A 23,843-nucleotide genomic window follows, 5' to 3' on the forward strand; every position below is an offset into this window, starting at 1 on the left:
TGATCCCCTGCTGATTTTGTACATTTGCCCACTGACAAAGAAATGATCGGTCTATAATTTTAATGGTAGGTTTATTTGAACAGTGAGAGACAGAATAACAACACAAAAATCTAGAAAAACGCATGTCAAAATTTTTATAAATTGATTTGCATTTCAATGAGGGAAATAAGTATTTGACCCCCTCTCAATCAGAAAGATTTCTGACTCCCAGGTGTCTTTTATACAGGTAACGAGCTAAGATTAGGAGCACACTCTTAAAGGGAGTGCTCCTAATCTAAGCTTGTTACCTATATAAAAGACACCTGTTCACAAAAGCAATCAATCAATCAGATTCCAAATTCTCCACCATGGCCAAGACCAAAGAGCTCTCCAAGGATGTCAGGGACAAAATTGTAGACCTACACAAGGCTGGAATGGGCTACAAGACCATCACCAAGCAGCTTGGTGAGAAGGTGACAACAGTTAGTGTGATTATTCGCAAATGGAAAAAACACAAAAGAGCTGTCAATCTCCTTCGGCCTGGGGCTCCATGTAAGATCTCACCTCGTGGAGTTGCAATGATCATGAGAACGGTGAGAAATCAGCCCAGAACTACACGGGAGGATCTTGTAAACGATATCAAGGCAGCTGAGACCATAGTCACCAAGAAAACGGTTGGTAACACACTACGCCGTGAAGGACTGAAATCCTGCAGCGCCCGCAAGGTCCCCCTGCTCAAGAAAACGCATATACATGCCCGTCTGAAGTTTGCCAATGAACATCTGAATGATTCAGAGGACAACTGGGTGAAAGTGTTGTGGTCAGATGAGACCAAAATGGAGCTCTTTGGCATCAACTCAACTCGCCGTGTTTGGAAGAGGAGGAATTCTGCCTATGATCCCAAGAACACCTTCTCCACCGTCAAACATGGAGGTGGAAACATTATGCTTTGGGGGTGTTTTTCTGCTAAGGGGACAGGACAACTTCACCGCATCAAAGGGACGATGGACGGGGCCATGTACCATCAAATCTTGGGTGAGAACCTCCTTCCCTCAGCCAGGGCATTGAAAATGGGTCGTGGATGGGTATTCCAGCATGACAATGACTCAAAACACACGGCAAAGGCAACAAAGGAGTGGCTCAAGAAGAAGCACATTAAGGTCCTGGAGTAGCCTAGCCAGTCTCCAGACCTTAATCTATAGAAAATCTGTGGAGGGAGCTGAAGGTTCGGGTTGCCAAAAGTCAGCCTCGAAACCTTAATGACTTGGAGAAGATTTGCAAAGAGGAGTGGGACAAAATCCCTCCTGAGATGTGTGCATACCTGGTGGCCAACTACAAGAAACGTCTGACCTCTATGATTGCCAACAAGGGTTTTGCCACCAAGTACTAAGTCATGTTTTGCAGAGGATTAAAATACTTATTTCCCTCATTAAAATGCAAATCAATTTATAACATTTTTGACATGCGTTTTTCTGGATTTTGTTGTTGTTATTTTGTCTCTCACTGTTCAAATAAACCTACCATTAAAATTATAGACTGATAATTTCTTTGTCAGTGGGTAAACGTACCAAATGAGCAGGGGATCAAATACTTTTTTCCCTCACTGTAGATGCTATTGCTGTTTTAGTTACAAATTATTTTTTGTCTGGTGGTGGTAATGATGAAGCAACCCTGTGATTAAGCCTATGAATCAGGGTGGCTGATCATTCGCACGAAACACCCACCTGGAAGACAATGAGGTACATGTAAGAGGCAGCATAGCAAGTCGGTTTGGTTACCGACTCGTGCAGTGGAGTTTGAGTGTATGCCCTTTTACTGTGCATGTGTTTCTCCAACAACCTTGGTTCTTTTCTACGCGCAAACTCACCCACTGACCACAGACCATATACATGATCCTTTTCAAACGAGTCACAAGACCTGGAGAGGCTATTATCTTGGGTAAAGACATTTTACTACACGCAATATCGGTGTGGCAAAGATGAATTATTACGGCTGGGGTGATGACAGCCTGTAAGCACTGCTCCACCACAACTTAACACTGCAAGGCAGTAATTACGTGCACTTACCACAATAGTTTGCCACGAGTGCAAGCACAATCATTACACCTGTGTGCCCATACACAGTGGGTGCTAATGTTATGCCCCTCGCATCGCATGCCCCGTAGTACATTATGCGAAAAACCTCGTCACACCACCCAGGGTGCTCTTGTTGCTTAGGTCACGTGGTTTGTGATTTTTACTGGAAAATATTCAGAGCCATGAGCTCTCTGACCCCCCCCACTCCCTTATTTGGCTGTTTGTTCAATTTACCGTTTAACAATAACAATATACGGCTCAATATAGGAAATATAAGGTGGGGGGGGGGGGCGTTACGTCAAGTTACATTCGTTAAGTGGTCGCCCAGTGTGAACCACCCACCCTGTAGGTAGACAGATCGCGCTCGTGCGTTTCCAAAACGTGTTTCGTGTAATGGCTGCATTAGGTCTCCGAGCCGAGTGTCGTGTATTTGCACCAAATGCTAAGTGACCCGGCATTATGCTCTATATTAGAATAGACTAACAGAGAGCCGTGGTGTTTGGGGAGGTCGTTATGGGGAACACGATTACTGGCCAACCATGCAAATACTAACATCATAAAATAATTTGCTCAACATGCGTGCCGCGCATTTAATTCAAACGATTATTCAAGTCGCACATATATACTATGTATGTACTGTGTAATATAACATTGATAATTAAAGAAAAAGTATTTAAAAAGTAATGTTTTATTTTTTAATGAAGGTGATATTAAAATGCAGTAATATTGTATAATAATAGTATAGATCTGGTAAATCTGATCATGGACACATTATATTGGATACAATGTCAAACTAATTTCAATACTGGACAAAGTAAACTTTTAACTGTGGCATTATCAGTGCAGACAGTGGTAACGGACCGTTGTCATCATTAAAAAAGTGTACAATTGACTGTTATTTTAATATCAGCATGTAGCAAACACAACCTATAGCTGCATAACAATATATTTTGATGTAAAACAATATACATCTATTGCGCCACCTGTAAATTCAAAACGTGAAATATTTACAGCTTTCAAAAAATTATATTCATCCAGATAGGAGATGTTGTTTGGATGTTGAGGCATCATTTTTGTTTCGCTTCACAAGGATACCCAGAGTACCCAGAGAAACTGTCCGCCCGTGAGAGTAGAACTCTCGAACTCCGCACAGATAGATGATCAATCCTTCCTCGCATGTTTACTGTGGCGCGGATGGTTGATGAGGTATGAGCAAGTAGGCTCTCAGCACTCTAGACCACAATCAGGATACGAGAGTTCGTAGCTTGGACATGGAATAACTCGGTACATTACAACACAATTTAGATTCATGTAGCGTCTAAATAAATACAACCGCATCTCATCATCCTTTCTGTGTCACTAATACGAGCACCGCTTTTCTGAAATTTGTAAAATCATGGTGAAGACTACAAATATACACGTTTGCAAAAACGAATCCTACTCCCGATCGAGACAGCAATTTTTGTAAACTGTTTTTTTCTACTGGAAACCCATTTAGGATGCGATGATGAGTTTAGATCAATATAGGCTATACATAATACATTTAATCCAGCTATAGTTATAGCCAGGATGCAATTGTAAAACACTGCTTTAATATATAATCGGTATACGGAGCAAGCGGTAGCTGTTAAAGAGAAACAATTGTTTTTCCAAACGTCGGACTGGCAAGAATGCACCTGCTATCACGTATCCATTGTCCCGGTGCCACACTGCCATTAGCTTCCAGCACCCACTCCTCCGGAGAGAGAGTAGCCGTCTTTAGAAGAGAGCAGTAAGTCAGAGAGCGAGGAAGATGTTCTAGAGCCAGATGACAAAATACCTCAACGACTTGATCAGAGATCTTGGTCTCACCAAGTCCAATGCAGAGCTTTTGCCGTAAATGCTCAAGCAGTGGAACTTGTTGGATGAAAGTGTGCAAGTCGCAGATCAGAGGAAGCGTCACCAACCTTTTTACAGCTTCTTCACCCGTCAAGATTGGCTCTGCTTCTGCCACAATGTGACCAGTCTGTTCGAGGTAATCGGAATCGCCGGTAACCAGAATGAGAGGCGCCTCTTCATTGACAGCTCATCCAGGAGTCTCAAAGCCGTGCTGCTCCATAATGGTAACAAGTACCCGTCTCTTCCCCTGGCTCACTCGGTGCACCTCAAAGAGGATTACAACAACATCAAGACCTTGCTGGACGCCTTTAAGTGTGATCAGTCCGGCTGGGAGGTCATCGGAGACTTCAAAATGGTGGCATTCCTGATGGGTCTCCAAGGCGGTTTAACCAAGTTTCCCTGCTACCTTTGCCTTTGGGACAGCAGGGACACCAAGGCGCACTATCACAGGCAGGGTCGAAAACTATGTGGAGTTGGTTGAGACTGGTGAAAAACTCCGGCACAATGGGCTGTAGGATGTCCCTCAAAGTCCATATCCTTGATGCTCATCTTGATAAATTCAAGGAGAACATGGGAGCGTACTCGGAGGAGCAAGGCGAGCGCTTCCACCAGGACATACTGGGCTGTGAACGCCACTACCAAGGACAGTATAACGAGAACATGATGGGAGACTAAATTTGGGGGTTGATTCGTGAAAATGATTTACAGTATAATCGTAAATCTCGAAAAACTACTTACTTCTAAATCTTAAGTAGTCATTTTTGTATTACTTTAGGCAATGATTAATGTGTTGTTTTTTTCTGACTTTATGTGAACGAAAAGACACAAATTCGCCCGTTTTCTCATTGAAAATAGGTATATTTCAAAATATAACTGTCCTGGTCATAAAAGCAAAGTGTGTGGGGAATAATAGCCATTTTCTATACTTTTTAGGCATGAGAAATTACGAAATAATGCTTACTATCCAGGAACAAAAATTGTGTTACAAAGTGTAATTGTAGAATGGCAGTTGAAGGATGGTAGTGGTAGGATGGCAGCCGTAGAATGAGAGTGGAAGGACGGTAGTGATAGGATGGTAGTGGTAGGGTGGTAATGGCAGGATGGTGATCATATGGGTCGTCGTGGTAATATGGTAGTGGTAGGAATTATGGCGATGGGATGAGTGGTATGATGATATTGGTAGGATGGCAGGAGTAGATTGGCAGTGGTAGGGTGGTCGTGACAGGATGACAGTAATCGGATGGTAACAGTAGAATGATAGTGATGGGATGGTAGTGATGGAATGATAGTTGTATTCGTGGTTGCGGTTGGATGTATAGCTATAGTAGAATGGCAGTGGAATAAGGATAGCAGCGCTGGAATGTCAGTGGTGGAATGGTAATGTTGGGGATGATCGTGAGAGAACGCTAGTTGTCAGGGGTGGCGAGCGTGCGTGCATTGCGAGCGAGCGAGGAAGTGGTGCTGGTGTTGGGGGGTGGTGCAATTTGTGGATGAGCTGCGTAGATGGAGCGGGTGCGAGGAGGCTGTTGCCCCTCCTGCCTGCGTCGCTCGTGGGCTCTGCGCGCCAGCTAGCGTCGGCAGCGGCGCGCATATCGGGGGGGGGGGGGGGGTGCTCGGCCCCAGCACCGCCGCGCGTCTCGTGTATAAAAGGCGCTCCCACTCGTGCATTGTAAGGTCGTTCACGCACCCCGCGAGCTCGTACGAGCGGCGCTCCTCCCCTCCCCCACAACGCATGCACGCACGGTGGAAGAGACGCGCGGAGATCTACGGCACCGAGTCGATCAGCGGGCGCAGTTTTTGTGTGTGTATTTTGTTCGGCTGTTTTGTTATATCTTTTTTTTTGTGAAGTGGGGTTGGGGATGCCAGCTGCTACCAACGACAGAGGCACGTTTCAAGAGGAGATCAGCTTTTCGGTGGCTATTTGGGCTCTTGCTGCTACGGCTGCTGCTGTTGTTGCTGCACATCATATCAACAGTGCGACGGAACAAATCCAACATCAGCCGTGCGTGTGCACAGCTCTTCGGGATACGCGGCTGAACTGAGCGGTCGGAGGGAAATTGGGGGACGAGGCGTGGAGAATTATTTTTTTGGGAGGGGGGGGGGGGAACCTTGTGGTTTTGTTTGCGCGTTTGTGTTTGTGTGTGCGTGTGTATATATGTACACACGCACACACACACACAAACAAGACGAGATTCTCGAGAAGACACCATCAACCAGAAGCAGAGCTCCGTCTCCCAACAACCGCCGTGGAAGAAGAGCATGAAGGAGGCGCCTTTTACGCATGAGCATCGCCACGCGCCTACGATGAGCAGCAGCGCGCACCGCCGCCAGCCGCCGCGCACCAAGCCGCCGTCGGGACGATGAAATCGTACGTCTACAGCCGCCTGCTGGTGGTCTTCCCCTGGGTCCTGGTCGTGATCCTGGTCAGCGACTTGGACTTGAGCAAGAGCCGGCTGCGCCACGGCTACTTCCACCACGCGCGGGGCCCCCCGAGGAACGAGTGTTGCAACGCCAGCAGCAGCAGCAGCAGACCGCTCGTCCCCGTGGTGTACTGCATCACTCCCACGTACAGCCGCGCCGTGCAGAAGGCCGAGCTCACGCGGCTGGCCAACACGTTCCGCCAGGTGCCGCGCTTCCACTGGCTCGTGGTGGAGGACTCTGGCCAGAAAACGGCCCTGGTGGGCGCCCTGCTGGCCGGCTGCGGCGTGGCGCACACGCACCTCAACGTGGCCACGCCGAGGAGGTTCAAGCGAGCAGGGCAGCCCAGGGCCACGGAGCAGCGCAACGAGGGCCTCAAGTGGCTGCGGAGGAACAGAGCCGCGTCCCGCGACCGGGGGGTCGTGTTCTTCGCGGACGACGACAACACCTACAGCCTGGAGCTCTTCCACGAGGCGAGAGCACTGACACACATACAACATGCAACATGCTACACACACAGTCTAGAATACGCGTGATGTATAGACTGCCATGCATGTGCAGCGTGCAGATATTCGACATAACGGGCATGCGCCACTCACGCAATGCATCCACATACGCTACGTGACGTTGAGCGGTGGTGCAGCGGTTAGCGCACCGCACCGCACACTATGAATTTTGCTGTAGACCCCGGCTGACGGTCAATGCAGAGTGATTATCTAAACCGGTCTTCTGCACCCCTTGACCAACCACCCCGCACTAACCTGCGTGGTGAAGTATGGTCAAAACAACTCCCACGATCGACAAGTTGGGGGACGTCCTTGATCTATCGATTAGCAAACAACTGTGCATTGTTATTGTAGTACTCCTGTAATTCATAACACACACGCCGTTTATTTCATGCGCCGCACACACGCACAGCCTGAGGCTCTTGCACGAGGCCATGGGACAGAAGAGAATGCACGTAACCCCTATAGACCTTACATACTGATAAATACAGCTGGATCACGTATAGTCTGCAGCTAGAGCCACGCTAAGTTATCTAACAGACGTATTTCCACACACACACTCTTACCGACATACGTACTTCGCATGTTTATATGTATGTGTGAACTTCTTTGGCACCGTACGTAGCCAACCGTGCTAATCGGAGGTGCGGGGAAGGACAACAAACTAAACGCAATCAGGGGTTCTAAAAAAAAGAGTTTTCAATCTAGATTTAAAAGTGCATTTCTCCATTGGCTCCCTAATACACGCGTAAACCAATAGACATACCTATTATATGATATTTCACACAATAAAACCTGGGCTAAAAGTGGGGGACATCCATTGCATTGTCAGCCATGATCACTCCATGATTTATTTTATTTCTATTATTATATCTATTTTATTATTTATTTTTACCTACGTGATTTTACCGGAAAAAAAAACTATGAATCCTTGCAGTTACGAAAGCTTCATATCTAGAAATGATCACTCCACTGCTGGACGAAGACCTCCTCTCCGAGATGTCGCCACATCTCTCTCGATCTTGCGAGGAAAATCTAACAACCGAGCAGGTTGAAGTCCTCTCGGACGCGTTCGGGGGCGTAGATACACGCGATGTGCACTTCGCACAAAGAGTCCAGGCTCAAGCAAGACTGCTCAAGTGTACACAAAGACAAAGACCCCCCCATCCCGAATAACCTTTAACGCAGACTGCTGGGTCAAGTGCTGTTCGTGAGTTCCGATTAAGGCCAGCACGGCACACGAGGGGGTGGGTGTCCACCACCACGGCCGGTCGCCTTTGTCTCCCCAGTGCCTATGTCTATTACAAAAGCTTGTACCATTTCTAGCAATAAAGCAGGTGTTAAGATGTTAAAACACCAAAAAGAATAATTTTTCACAGAACCTTGTCTGCATTAATCACACGTACTTGTGATGAACATGCAAACAAAAAAAAACATGCTCTGATACAATATATGGCATTGTCTTTGAAACTGTTTGGTCCACACCAGAGACAGTTTTCTTTTGAGCCTCGTCTCAAACAGTGTTAGACCAGAGGACGCCAAAAGGCGAACGGCACAAAGACAATGCCACGATCAGGACATTTATAGCTCGGGGTGAGCAGCTACATCATGCGACATTTGCCTATGTAAAGTCAGGCATTCGTTTAAGTATAACAAGAGGCAAAGACCTCCCGTATAGCCTTAACAGACTGCTGGGACAAGTGCCGTTAGTGAACACTGATGAAGGCCGCCTTTGTCTCCCTCGTGGCGATGTTTTCACACCGCACCAGGTACTCATTTGAGGTTGAGTCGACCTCGGGGAGGCCCAGGGCCGGTTGCGATAATCGTCACTGGTGTTGGCCGTGAGCGGCAATCGGACCCAGGTCATTTAAGTATGCACGCAGACTAATAAACAGACCCTGAACGACGCCAGCCAGGAAATCAGAGACACGAATATATACGCTTTCATTTCAACACAAACTGCACGCGGATAGCAGTCTCTAACAACGGAGCGTGTTTTACACGCACTATATATACACACAATGCATGTGAAAATCCACGATGGGTCAAATTTTAGTGTGAACGAATGTACTCATCGCATTGTCACTGAGTGTGAATGTGTTGCTTGCTGCATGCATACCACAACGTATCCACGCACGTTCACACTGCAATCCTCTCGAGAACTTAGTCATGCGCATTGTAATACTTACAGCTCAGTGTACAGACAGAGATCCCCCATATAGCTATTAACGTACTGTTAGCGAACAACCCATGAAGGCTGGCACGGCACACTACACACGACACCACACCCGGCCGCCTTTGTCTTCCAATGCTGATGTTTACACACCGCAACCTCATTTCAGGCTGAGTCGACCTTCGGGAAGACCAGGGCCCGTTCGAATTGTCGCCACTGTTTATTGGTGGGGGTTGTAGCACAGTGCGCTCGCCACTGCGTCACCGCTCAGTGTATGGATCAAGAGACACGCACATAAAAGAACATTCAAAACACAATCTGCAACAGCTTTTTTTTTACAATGTGCATCAAAAAAATGCAATGCTCATGTGGAGTGGAACATGCTGCAAATGTACGCTAATCTCACGGAGCGTTTGAATTGCGCCTACATGCTTAATTTGGCCCATTCTGAAGCATCCCGGTAAGGTTGTTTATTACGCAATCGCGTCGTAGCCACGCTCATCGACTTTTTTTTTAATGAACAACCGCTGTAGACAAAAAAAAGAACCAATTTCTGCAACCGCGCTCTGAAACCAGCGAGGCTTAGCGGGCGGTATATCATCACAGGGTTACAACATCCGTACTATCTATTGCTCTTGATAGCTATATACTGTACCGCGAAGTCCACAGTTTTCATAGCATTAGCCATGGTATGGTCAGTCCACTGCTGGATGAATGACTTCCCAAGCCGCCGCCACCACCACCACCACCACTCGTGATCCCGCGATGAAATAAACCATCCAAATCCTGCACATTAAATGAATGAATTAATCGCTTCATCTCCTCAATGGGCGTCCTCTCTCTCGGACGCGTTGTTCTCTTCATTGGTTGAAACTTCGTAATTATTATTGACCATCGGTCACTATCCCTTCTCGCGACGAGTGCAGTTGCATAGCGTCAAATGTCATATCTTAAACAATGCGTTAATAAGACAGAAATTGCTCAAAAGCGTGACTTTGGTTATATCAGTCACATGCAGCTCTTCGCGGTTGATCAAGTAACATGTCACGCTTATATTTATGTAAAGGTGCAACGCCGCAATTCCTTGCTCATGCCACTGTTGGCAAAAAGATCTCCACTAGATGGAGCTCAGTGTGTTTGGCCTACTCTTCCACGCTGGCGAGACGGCTTCGGAGTACACACATTTCACCTCCCGTCACGCGACCTGTCGTTAGACTTAATGTGGTGTCGCCATTTCTACTGCTGCTTGAACAGAGGCAGGGACGTTTAGCGCACTTTTCGGTTCGGAAGTCCAGAATGATATTACCCGATGGCAAAATCCCAGATAATACTTATCAACATGTAAACTTACACTGGAGTGTAAGGCTGAATGGGAACGAGAGATCCACAATGGCCCAAAAGTCACGAAAGGTAGGATTATTTAATTTAGTTTAACACTGCCGTTAAAATGTTTAATCGATTATCCCTTAAGTTGAGTTGATATTTTATCTATGATCATTATTGACATCACAGTTTCTTCTCCCTGTGGGGTCACCTCGAAGCAGTTGTTTATAAAACTCGACCAAGAACTCTGAACGAATTGAGACAAAACGCAATTGATGGATGTTCAAGGATTACACCGGTAATCTTTAAAACAGTCCTAAATTCATTTCAAAACAGAACCCATGCGTGCATTCATGTCAATGGAAGTCAATTTCAATTATTTTCATATAAATGAAAACGTCCTATGTGATTGGTTAAAAGACATATAACAACCCAATATGTCCTAACTCTTGGGGCACCCTGTATAGAGTAAACTCTACACGGGAATATGATTTAGGGCAGGATCAGTGCTGAAGCTCCTCTCGCTGCCCACGAGCTGGGCACGACACTAGACGACAGTACGTGAGCAGAAGGTGTGGCTCGTATCCGCTTTCTCCGCTGCTCCCGGTACTCAACTTGAGCCTCCTTCTCCGCCTCTTCATCCTCTCTCTCTCTGTCCCGCAGATTCGCAGCGTCCACCAGGTGGGCGTGTGGCCAGTGGGGCTCGTGGGCGGACGGCGCTACGAGCGGCCCCTGGTGGAGAGAGGCCGCGTCGTGGGGTGGTACACGGGCTGGCGGCCCGACCGGCCCTTCGCCACCGATATGGCAGGTTCGTCGAAGTTCGTGCTCCTTCACTCGCTCGGGTTGCCTTAATGTGGAAACGTATGGGGGGGAGGGAGGGAGGAACGCTTGTCAGGCTCATGTTGTCCGTCAGTGCGCTGTCCATGGTTCTGAAATTCATCAGTGCATTTACATTATCCTAAGCGCGTCGTATAGAGCAACAACGTGCTGTAAGGCAACACAGCTACATTCTCATATGAATTGTATAAAGCCGCAATGCGCTGTTCTTGATTTCCCATGGCCATTCCGCTCTTGATACCATTCATTAACATTGCACCTTAATCATCTTAGAGGTGTGTCTTTAGTCGTTGAGCCTGGCACAATTACAAAAGAATCCCAATACCAATAAAGGTGCCTTAGTCTATCTCTCTGCACGTTACTGCATTAATCTTTGTATATGTGTCGTGCAGCATTGCTTTGTCTGCAGTGTTGAATAGCGACAAAGCCGCTATGCTTGGCTTAGGCCCTACCCTGCCCTCTTTATCCTTGCAAATATTGATCACTCATCAGCCAGCCCGTATCACCCTTGCATCCCTTGCCTTTTCCTTTCAACCTCAGGCCCCCCTTTCGTGCTCACCCCTTCTTGACCTTGTTTTTCAGCGGGAAAGGTGCATTTTTTCCATGGCGATGTTATCCTCAGTGCAACTGTAAAAATCACCAAGTATATTTGATCCTGGAATAAAACATGTAAATGTAACAATCCTCTAGACACGTTCACATTCAGCGGGTTTGAACAGTTATGTTGACTAATGATATTAAATAGGATATTTATGTTCTTGCTCTAGCGCTTAGTTGAAGACGATGTATAGTAACGGACTGGTATTCTCCACAGCTGCTAATCCATTCGTTTGTGTGCGGGAGTGAGTTAGATCGGAGCATTGCTTCTGAACCTCAATGAATAGTGACGGCATGGGGGTGCCTTTCATCCTGCAGAGGATAGACTATGGCTGATGACGATGATGGACATATTTGTTTAATCTGAGCTGGGTTGAGGGATAACCAATGTTTACGTGCTAAACCCACAACGCCAATCTCGTCCGAGTTAACGAATACAATTCATTTTGAATAATTATCATCCGCTCAATGAAGGCCTCCCCAAAGCCATCACCATCTCTCATGATCACGCTACGCAACAATCTTTATCGAGCTTCGGCACACGAGCTAATTTTTTCGCTCCATCTTCACGGTGGACGTCTTCTCGGGTGTCCTCCTTTCTTTGGCTGCTACTCCATCATTTATCTCGACCACCGGCCATGATCCCTTCTTGCGACTCGTCCTGCCCAAGGCCATTTCTCTTGTGTACGCTCTGTGATCCACGTGTTCCGATTTCTGTCTCTCTGTGTTATTCCAAGCATGATTCTCCCTACACTTACTTCCTTACACATCTTTCAGCTTTTAATTCGTTATCTGCGTCAAAGTCACTGTTTGTGATCCGCACGCCATAGCAGGTAATATCCACGTGTATAGATTTATTTTAATGCATTGTGCTGCACTCGATATTACATATGGCAATGGTGAATATAACTATGAAGTCATAACCTGATGGACAATGCCGTATAACCGTGTGTGACCGCTTCACGAAATTGCTCTCTCAGAACCTCGCCCCCTGCTGGTCAAGCTGCAGGCGGAACTATTGTTGTAAACCTTGTTAACGTATTATCAACTTGTTAAAGATTGGACCTGAGGACACCACTGATGGTGATGTAACAACAACATTGAGATGTAGAGAAATAATAATAATACTCATCATCACAATAATTACTATCATGGTCCACAGTCAAACATCCAACAAAGTGGTAGTCTTTGCCCACCAGGATTTGCAGTCAATCTGGAGGTCCTTCTCTTAAACCCGAAAGCCGTGTTCAAGAGGAGAGGCTCGCAGCCCGGCATGCAGGAGTCCGACTTCCTCAAGCAGATCACCACCATGGAGGAGCTGGAGCCCAAGGCAGATAACTGCACCAAGGTGAGACGCTCGCTACTTAAACAAAAAAACATTTTTTAATGTAATTACATATCAAAAAAGCGTGAAAGATGCATGCTGAATATTCAGTAAATTTATGCAAAATTATTCATGTTTACAATTACTTTTGAGCCACTATAATGTATTTTTTTGCATGGATATAATAATTAATTCTATTTTTTAGTGATACAATTTTGATGAATCAAGTTATACTTGCTAAATATATGATAGTAGAAGTAAATTAGAAATATAAATGCTAGTTAAAAAGTGGATGAGAATGTTTTACTTCAAAAAATCACATACTAACCCAAAACAAACATATTAAAAAACATTCCCCGAAATTAAATTAACTCGCATACGCTGTCAATTTCATAAAAATATTGAGATAAAATTAAACAACATGCTATTATAAATTAAAATATGAAACAAGGGAAATAGAATCCTTACTGACACCATGGCAGTTTTGTTTCTTCTCAAAACATGGCTGATGTTTGGCCATATTTTAAAAACGGAAACATTGAATAAAAAGTGAGGCAATATTCCATTGGAACCTCCTTTGCCAGTAGCAAAATATGATAATTGTTTTTTTTTACCCTTTTATTTGGCAACAAAACCGACACCTTTTTTAGAATGAGTCATAGCTGGCTGATTGGTAGAAACACAGTCATGAGGCAATATTTTAAAGACAAAAGCCAATATGCTAAGCTCTGCCATTTATTTAGTTACAAATTGTAGTAAAATAAAAAAGAAATTGTTAAAAAGCAATATAACAACCACTATGGGGTGTAAGGTCAGTGGATTTTTAATACAATCACGTGGCCCACTCAACAATGGGGCTGTGATCAATTCTTGAACCGGAATCGATTAATCGGATTATGCATGCGTGGAATTGAGTGTGTGAGAAACGATTGCAGTCTCTGTAATCGATGTTAATTATGTGCAAATGTTACATTAAGGCTAATGAGAAGGAGAAAGACGCCAAAAAACGAACGAGTGAGACAGCAACAGTCGATATCTGGGCATTAATTTGTGATGTCGAATCTTGGCAATGGAATATTCATAGCTGGCTGATTGGTAGTCACATGTTCGCAGACATTGTAAGCATGGACATAATTGCAATGCTTGCAAGCAAGGATAAGGTAAAGTACTGATTGCTATTTTATATCGACTGTTTAATTATGGTTACCATTTAGTTTTTCTCTGCCACAATTGAATCACAATATTAATATTTAGACACGTAAAAAACAATTAGTTTTATTAAATCTTAGTTTATGTGTTATGGACAGATGGTGAATGTATTTTATAGTGCGTTATTATTAGTGTTTCCTTTAATGTAAAAATCAATGAATGTCAACCTTATAAAAAATAGTAGATTGGACGTAACCCAATGTAATAATTTTGTTACAATCTGATTTTCATTTTGATCGTATTCAATTGTAGAAATATGAAGCCGCTCTCTCAAATAAGTAGATGGGATTGGTCAGGAATTGTGCAGTTTCCAATTACAACCCACACTGATGATACACCCAGACAAACCACACGTTTTTCTTATTTTCGTTACATTTAAACTGTGTTGTTCACACAGAATTAACGACCTACATATATACAGAGAAATGAAATGCCCCAATCACAGGACAAGGACTCAATTATTACATTATTCACTGATTTAAAAAAAATCAATACCGGTTGGGTTCTTACTCAAAATGTATTCATTGTCCACTGATATTATTGTAAAATCATAACCAAAAATGGAAAGGCAAACTAATCACGAGAAAGCCAGGTTTACCAGTGACCACACACACATATATATATGTACCGAGATTATGAGAAATACAAATGAATATCAAATTCCATTATTCATGGCCTTAGTAGACAATTAAATGGCATTTGTATTCGTGAAAACTGACATAATCATCCAAGATATCACAAACCGAGGCCTCAAATAAAATATACTTTTGAACCATTTACAAAAATACAACAGCAACACTGAGATTTCATGAAAATACACGTATGTATTATAAGGGAGTAAGACAAGGAGATAGATTTTGCCAAAGTTATCCATGGCGACATCACAATGTATGTCCTGAAAATTACATTGCAGTAATAGTGGCATGAACATAATTGGATAAGATATGAGCCATTTCTGAGTGGATGGTGAGTTATGAACGATGTGAAATTATTGAAGAACGCTGTAAAGTGGGACTTGGAATGCATGTGAGCATTAAAGTACACATCCAATGTAGTTATAGAAAGTAGACTTGGATAAAACATTAAATCAAGAGGCTGACGAGGTCGGTTGGAAAACTAAACTTAGCAATGAACATAAACATAGCAATGTTCCTGAAGAATAACGTGTTTGAATCAGTGTCAATTACCTGGATAGACATTGACAAAGAAAAAAGGAAATATTTCTAAAAAGTGCACCAAGAAGTATGGCGAGGTATGTATGTTGAACTTCTTTCGCACCATACGTCGCCAACCATGCTAATCAGAGGTGTGGGGGAAGGACAACAAACTAAACTCAAAGATCATTTGTAAAGAAATTAGTTTTCGATTTAGATTTAAGAGTGCATCGCTCCAATATCTTCCTAAGCGGATCACATGAATTTGAAAATACGTGCGAGTTAGAGTCAAGTTAGAGGCATTCAAATGACTGTTAAGAGAAGTAAGTTAGCGTGGGTAGAACATTGCTGGAAGAGGAAATCATCACCGGTGGTCAAGACTGATGATGGAGTGGCAGCTAAAGGAGTGAACACACCCAAGAGGATGTCGAATGAAGAGTGATTAATCAGATCCTGTTGCAAGGTCTAGGTGTATTGTTGCATGGTAGTGAGGGATGGCCAATGGCTTTTGCCAAACTATCACTAAAAATATTTTTCTGAAAAAAACGTTAAAAAAACTAAATCTTAAACATCTACAAAAGGTCTGTGATTTATGTTTCATAAAAAAAATGGCCAATAACATTTCCATAAATTGTGTTTTTGCTGTAAATAATTGTCTAGTTATCATACGAAAACTGTTTCAATATGTATATAAAATAATAATTACTATCTACATGGTTGTGACAATCTCAGAAAAATGGCACCGTGGCCCATTACACTGAGTGACATCTAAATGCTAAGTGTCAACTAATGCAGTCCTTAGCCTCTCTTTCACGAACCCACATTGACCAGTATGGTGTGGAGGAAGCCTTCAGCCAGCTTCAGAATAACAAAGAAGTTATGTTATGATATAAAATATATACTTATCGCCAAAAAAATTTTGTTATCTAATTTTGGTGATTAAATACTAACCTGTTTCATTGGCCACAAGCGACCTTATGACAAACGACCTAATTTTATGCTCATTATATTTAAGTGAATATTCACAATAAATTAGTCTTTATGGTTAATATACCTATATTGAAAAAAAACTACGTTAAAACCCAATAATGTTAAATACTGCTATTTATTTTCACAAAAAAACAGCCACATTGTCCTCTATTTTTTATATAAATAAATAGGTCCTTTATGACATATGTAACATTATTAATGTTGCAAAATGATGTCACGTTTACTCAGAAAAAATGCATAATTGTTTTTTTTAGTGTAACAGTTTTTTTTTACAAATGCTGACAAAAAAATCCTCTCTTGCGCTTTATTTTAAATAAAATAAAAACTTTAAGAAAAATCGTTGGACCATTACATTATATAAGCTCTGTAATTGTTATTTGCTAAAATGGCCTTAGCCCTTCATTGTTGTGATGACAATTGCTATATACGTGAAATATCGTATCGTGACTAAAATGAGAAAAATACGTGAACAATTACACGCCCAACCCATGTACCTTTTTTCATTGGCAATGAAAAATATAATTCGTATTTATCTTTGGAAAAAAACAGACTGAAAATTTCCTGCTGTTTTCTTTGTATTATTAACTGAAAACTAAACCAATGCTGTGGTGCATGCGTAATATTATTGTGAATTAAATCCAATAATATTACCTAAAAACAACATGCTAGTAAAATAACAAACCAAACATGTTTCACTACATACAAATTAAATAAGCTGGAAGCCATTTCAAATGAGGATATTGACTCTTCAAAGAGAGTTGTGCACAGATAGAGGCAAATACCAATGTCTCATGAAGCATGCATTAGGTGCACATGCGTACATCAAGGGACACAAGTTTTATTGCTTGCATGCAAAATGGGACCTTTAATAACTAAAAAAACCTTTGTTTTACCCTGTCTATTTTGGCCATTGATATTTGTATATTGTCAGATAAACTGCATTACAAATGGTTTAGGGGTTTTGTTAATCAACTCGTTAAACGCATGTGAAGTTGGACGAACAGATTGACGAATGGATGCATGGACATATTTCCTAGCAATGGAAATAGCATGTTCGCTTCTGGAATATCATTTGAGTCAGGATACAGGCCTTAAATTATGCCAGTAACAATTAGTCTACAAGGGCGTTAGGTTGATGGACTAAAATGTTGTAGTTTCATTTTATGACATTCCTTGTCTGTTTGTTATTTAAATATATTACCCGCAATCGAATGTGACATCATAGTATTACATTTTCACAGCATACTAATGTGAGTTTTTTTTTAATGAATAACAATATGTACAGTTTCTGTATCTTAAATTGGCTCAATTTCAAATAAAACGTGAAAATTATCAGGGTCCAAAGGGACTCCATTTGTTTTCCCTCATATTTCACTGAAAACAACAAAGCAGCTGATCACGTATACTTGCTTAATTAAATATTACGTGTTAAGAATCTTTGTAACACTTTTTTTACCCAACAAAAATAACATACCCGTGGTTTTCCTCATCCAGAAAATGTATGTAAAAAAAGACTATTATTTGTCAACATTCACTTCTCTGCCAATGCCAAATGAGGTGTCATGTCTGCGCCCTTGCTAGCTGCTTCCAAGTACCACATTCAGATCCTCATAATGGCCTAGCCGGTAACGCCTTGCCCCCTTCCATGCTATGCCCACCACACAATCACTACGGTTGTGACGATTTCATTTTCCACAATATGATATAAATTTTCACAATATAACAATTACAGTACCATGATATCCGGTTCCTAGAACTTTGTATTAGCATTTAGCAGTTTTGTTGTATTGTTTTTTGTGTATTGCTGTCTTTCCATTACAAATAAAGATGACTCAAAGGTTTATTATGTTGAGTGAACTGCTTTTGCAACTTCGCAACCTATAATGCTTAATACGCACACGCTGTCACCGATGCGAGAAATAACTAATTACATCAACTACTGCAATAGTTCAGGCTCACTGTAAGCTGTGGTGCGGGAAAACAAGCATGTTTCGTGCATATATCTAATTGTTGTTTTTATTATTTGACATTTATTTTGCCAGAATAAAGGATGTCGAAAAAACGGTCACGATAATTAGCAAAACGGACGATACGATTATCGTGGACCTTGTCCTGTATGGTCAATTGTAGTATTGCCTTACGGCGACGACCCTCATAATAAAAAACAATGGATAGAGCCGACACATGCGCTGGCTGTCCGGGGGTGTTGGTGCGAAATACTACGCGCGTACAATGGAAATGAATTTCAGAAATGTTTAGCACCATTAGTCTGCGAGCCCAGACTGGATGTTTCACTTGTCACAACCACCTGAAGTGGCATAACTTTAGCTATTCCAAATGCTCAATGCGGCCAATAACAGTGAATTATGTGATAACAATTTGAAGCGAATAGCCGTATAAATAGAATGGCGCTGGCTCACCTTTTACTACCTGAGGCAGCACCAATTTCCCTGCTCGCCCATGGATTACGAGGAAGGCACTGCTCTTGATCTCAAGCATCGCTGCTGGTGGTACCATAGACAGCGCAGCATTGCCACCTTGCAACGCCACATTGAGCAGTTTGGTTCGTGATATGGAGACATCACATATCTATAAGGTCCACGATAATTTTAATTTTGATTTAAAGCTTTCGTGACTGCAGGGATTCATATTCTTGGTTCTTTCGGTAAAGTGACGTAGAAGGGAAATAATAAAATAATATAAATATTTTTATTGTTTTATATTTATATTATTTTATTATTTCCCTTCTGCGTGATAATTATAATGTTTTGTAAAATGTCGTTATATTGTATTTGCCATTGCTCGTTTATTCTTTATTTTATTCCCTAACCAAATAGTTATGAAACGACAAAAGCACAATACTGACACTTCTAAATATATAGCTTTTGCTAAATAATTGAGTGCTGAGAACAATGTATTCTGGATCAAATTGACAGCTCAGTGGTTATAATTTTGTAGTTGGGTTGATTGTTTAATTACTCCTTGTGTCACTAACAGCAAGTGCGTTATAGGTTGTCAAGTGGCAGGCCTAAATTCATATTGGAAGTACAGCAAAGCAAAATAAGTAAACCCGTAAAAACAAAGTTTTTCACTATAAATCCTTTATATGCGTGGCAGCGAACTTAATATAAAGGATTTAAAAATATATTCGCCTGTGGAGGACGCGGGGATCGATCCCGCAACCTTTGGCATGGGAAGCTAGGGCGCTACCAACTGCGCTACTCCGCCACGGCCTGTGGAGGGGTTACGCTCTGGGCTCTTACACTCAGACGTTCAGCCAAAGCCATGAATGCGTTCTATCTGAATATATGTAAAATAAAAAAATTTTGCCTAAAAAGTGTAACATTTTGGGAATTTTTTTTCACGAACAATAATTGTCTGGCACAACGAGTCTGTGTGGAAAATGTCAGCTCGATTGGATCACGGGAAGTGGGTTAAAAAACGACCGAAAGATTTGCACGGTCCTAAGCAAGCAAGCAAGCACGCGAACTTAATATAAAGGATTTAAAAAACGAGACTATAAAAATGCTAAATCCTATTACAAATGTATTGGAAAACTGATACCATGAAAATCCATCAATCCCTCATCACGTGAAAATTGTCATCATCTCGTGAAATATTACATCGCGGCGACCCTAGCGAGTACGACAACGGCACTCCACGGGAAGGTGCATGGGGCAAGGGAGCACGGTGACCGCTGGTTGAGTGGGGGCTCAAAGGGTGACTGAGACAGAAGCGCGACGCTCATTGCACGCGCCACACTACCTGCACCTTGCCGCCAACCCCTTTAGTAAAATTGCCACCAGCTCGGAGCTGCAATGGGAATCTGTTGGGCGCGCAAACTCTTATCCGTACACCCACGCCCACTATCGTGGTCATCTTATTCGTATGGCTGATGTTGATGTAGATCAACAAGAATAATTTTGGATTGAGTTGGTTCGAGTCAAACAATTGCGTCGGGAGTCGTAGAGTCTTATCGCTGTGATGCCTCATTCGCGTGTAAGACTCATTGTCCGGTTTGGGTGATCACAGTCGCATACCGGAGAATATTTCATGTCCTATATGGCTAATAACTGTCGGTCCTGTGAGAATTAGAAGATTTGATTTTCATAGAAACGCAACAAAAATGGCTATTGGCTACTATTTCTTGTCATAATGGCCATAATATTACTGGTGAGATGTGAATCATGTACTTACTGTATATTAAAATAAAAAAAAATTAAACAATATATTCAGGAAAATGTATACCTTGAGAAAGACATCATTTACTTAAGTTATTTTGGTGAAAATTAAAATTGCGTTGAGATTAATTACAGTGCATATACCTAACAGCGTTTTAAAAAGACAGCTATTCGAGCTCTCGCCGAGCTTCAAATTTCTTCCATTGACATGCTAATCGCTCACAATACAATGGCCACCCCCCAACAGCTCCGTGGTATCTCTCCCACACTGGCATTAGTTGCCCGCCCATCTCTAAACCATATGTAAACAGCTCTTTGATTGGTGGAGACCTACTGCAGGTTACACAGACCTCTCCTACATTAACATTAGCTGCCCCGCCCATCTCTAAACCTTTATAAACAGCCTGCCTCGGCAGATTTCCCCCTCTTTTTAAATCTTTCGGTCGTTTTTAACCCACTTCCCGTGATCCAATCGAGCTGACATTTTGCACACAGACTCGTTGTGCGTGACAATATATTTTCGTGAAAAAATTTTCCAAAATGTTTTACTTTTTAGGAAAAAAAAAATTCATATTTCATGTAAAATACCAATGTGATAAAAATGAAACTCTTACTCAAGAAAAACAGAAATGAATAATAAAATAAATCCGATGCCACGCATATAAAGGATTTATAGTGAAAAACTTTGTTTTTACTGGTTCATTTTTTTCATCTGAAGACGATTGCTTGCGTTGCGATCGAAACGTCGTGATATTATTATTTTGATTAATTTTTCTATCTACGTGGCTTTACCGAAAGACACAAAGAATATACATGCATGATCATTTTAGTCAAATTATTGCTCTTCTATTCCCCACCTTAATGGTTAATATGCATGCTAAAAGCCAATAAAAATACATTTGTTGTTTACACATTCTGAGAGTAAATGTTCTGGCTCTCAGGTATACGTAAGCTCATATTTCCCCCCTCAATAGACCAACTCGCTCCCTCACCACACTTACACGTTTGCATTGCCCGATTCATCCCGAATTGTGACTCCGTTTAACTCGAAGCGTTGCTCTTTTCCAGGTTCTCGTGTGGCACACGCGGACAGAGAAGGCAAACCTTATCAATGAATCGCGAGATAAACAGGAAAAGATTTATATCGAGGTGTGACGGAGGGCACCTCAGGCGAGCTGCAAACTCTTCCCCTTTGCCTTATGGACGACGTTTCACTTTTAAGAAGAAAAATAATGCTTATTGCACTGCTGGGACGACCTAATAAAGCTGAAGCGCAATTCCCCCAATTCCCAAAACAACTGGAATGCCAATCCACTTGCCACACCTTCCCTCTCTCCACCTCGTATTGTTTCAAGCCCCTTCCCAGTTTTGTCTTGAGAAATCGCCGGGACTAATGTGAAAGCGACGCTTGACGACTTCACGCTGAAACACTGAATGGAAGAAAGAAAAATGAAAAAGGCAACAAATGCAAAGTAAACCTCACAAGGGATAAATGGATCACCTTTTCCCCTTCTCAATTCCCTTCAGGGCTATGTTAGAATGTGCACAATTCAGCCTAATTAAAATACGTTTGGAGTCCCATTATTCTCTACATATTAATGAAATCTGTCACTGGAGGATGAAATACGAGTGTCATTGATTGTCATTACATAATTGTACATACCGTATGTTGGTTCCTATGTGGCACAGTTTAGAGAGTTAATATTGCATGTAAGATGGAAAATGATCCTATTTATATGTAAATTTTGCACAGTTTACATTAGAACCCACGGCTAAAGGAAGTCTTTTGATACAACTGGTAGTCTGTGATAATGGATTGTTGTCATATATTGGCTTTCTGCTTCCTTTCCAGCTTTGAATTTTTTTAAATACATTACACAAATTGTAATTGCAAATGATTTTTATGGAAAGTTACAGGGTTGAGAAAGGAACGTGTGAAATGCATCTTCTGTGGCTTATAAACGTGTTTCGAATAGCTAATCTTACAAAGTCTTGTGATCGGCTCATGCAGCGGGGGGTGGAAAACAAAAAAAGGCACGGGAAGAATGACTGAATGACTGGAGACCTTGTCAGCTCAACGTCACGCTCAGCGCACCCACCACAGCAATGCATCATTGCTACGATCCTTTTAAATAAAGACCACTGCTGAGACTACGATGGCGGACGCACAGCAGAACAAACGTCTTAATTGTGCGTGTGGCTTTTGGAGGAGCGTGAACAATGCAAGGTCTGAACCATAACTGTTAGTTGACCAGTGGCCTCCACTGAAATGTCCATATGACTACAGTAAAAGCGCTCTCCGTATTTTGCTGCCCGTCTGCTCAAGTGTTGTGCCTCACCTTACTCCAACTCAAGCTGGCTTAAATGGAAAGTTGCACGTCCAATTTTTGCGAAAAAGCTTGCCTAGCCACTACCATCAAACGCTTTTTTTCCCCACGGTGCCCCAGGAAGATTTTCCCTGTTGGTTTCAGCATGAGGTTAATATTTTGATGGCCATCTTGGCATTGAGCGGATTCATCCCCCGCGTGTCAGTATCACGTCGTTTTCAATGTCTCATTAGTATTATTGACGGGACGCTGTCACGGTGCAATTGTTTGCACACTGGGCTTACAATCCAAGGTACGTCAGAAGATGAAACAATGGTAAAAGTGTATTAAATCTCTTACACTCAAAATTGTAAATGGATGAACCGCAGTTAGTCGATTGGCAGGTCGCCGCAGTTTGGCCTCATGAAAGGCTCTCTTGAAGGGTTCTTCAAGCCTTCTGGCAAACGTGGCATGAGTACGTACTTTCAGGGCTGCACTTTAATATTTAGTACGACCTCATTTGCATAATTTATCCTATTGTTCAGTCCTTTTTCGAGCGTAATTCTCTCCATCAGCCCTCAATTAACATACATATATGATTTGCGTGCAATGTATACATTTAAAATAGTTTTTTTACACAATTCAATGTGAGCATAAGAATCAATTTTAAGAGACACACTGAAGAATCGTTACACGCCACACATGCAGAGGCTGTACTTTTCCTTTCACGTGACCGAGGCATGGAGAAATAGGTCTGTAATTTGAGGAAATGGCCTTGCTGAACGGCTTTTTGATTCCGCTGCGATTTGGCAAAAAAAATTGCACCAGGAACTCTACGCACTCGAGGCTGAGTAGGCATAGGGGAGGCCCAGAAAAAGTGTTGATACTACTTG

General features: G+C 42.4%; 1 protein-coding gene across 2 annotated transcripts; it reads left to right on the forward strand.

The window, feature by feature from the left end:
• Positions 1-5,512: 5,512 nt before the first annotated feature.
• LOC144935833 (galactosylgalactosylxylosylprotein 3-beta-glucuronosyltransferase 2-like) lies at positions 5,513-22,898 on the forward strand. Of its 2 annotated transcripts, none has more exons than XM_078862627.1 (4): positions 5,513-6,823; positions 11,016-11,160; positions 13,028-13,134; positions 21,713-22,898. In XM_078862627.1, exons 1-4 carry the CDS (start codon positions 6,293-6,295, stop codon positions 21,797-21,799), a joined length of 870 nt encoding a protein of 289 aa, XP_078718753.1. In that variant the 5' UTR covers positions 5,513-6,292; the 3' UTR covers positions 21,800-22,898. The 2 variants fall into 2 exon arrangements, with proteins under 2 accessions (XP_078718753.1, XP_078718752.1); XM_078862626.1 differs by having other exon boundaries at positions 5,537-6,823; positions 12,986-13,134; positions 21,713-22,897.
• Positions 22,899-23,843: the final 945 nt, after the last annotated feature.

The sequence above is a fragment of the Lampetra fluviatilis genome, chromosome 14 (genome assembly GCF_964198595.1).
Source record: "Lampetra fluviatilis chromosome 14, kcLamFluv1.1, whole genome shotgun sequence".
NCBI lineage: Eukaryota > Metazoa > Chordata > Hyperoartia > Petromyzontiformes > Petromyzontidae > Lampetra > Lampetra fluviatilis.

Bases quoted from the DNA above. Each gene is read 5' to 3' on its own strand.
- LOC144935833 (XM_078862626.1), top strand. From the start codon at position 6,293: ATGAAATCGTACGTCTACAGCCGCCTGCTGGTGGTCTTCCCCTGGGTC. The intron at 6,824-11,015 runs GCGAGAGCACTG...TCTGTCCCGCAG, and splicing joins GCCTGGAGCTCTTCCACGAG to ATTCGCAGCGTCCACCAGGT. The intron at 13,135-21,712 runs GTGAGACGCTCG...GCTCTTTTCCAG, and splicing joins AGGCAGATAACTGCACCAAG to GTTCTCGTGTGGCACACGCG.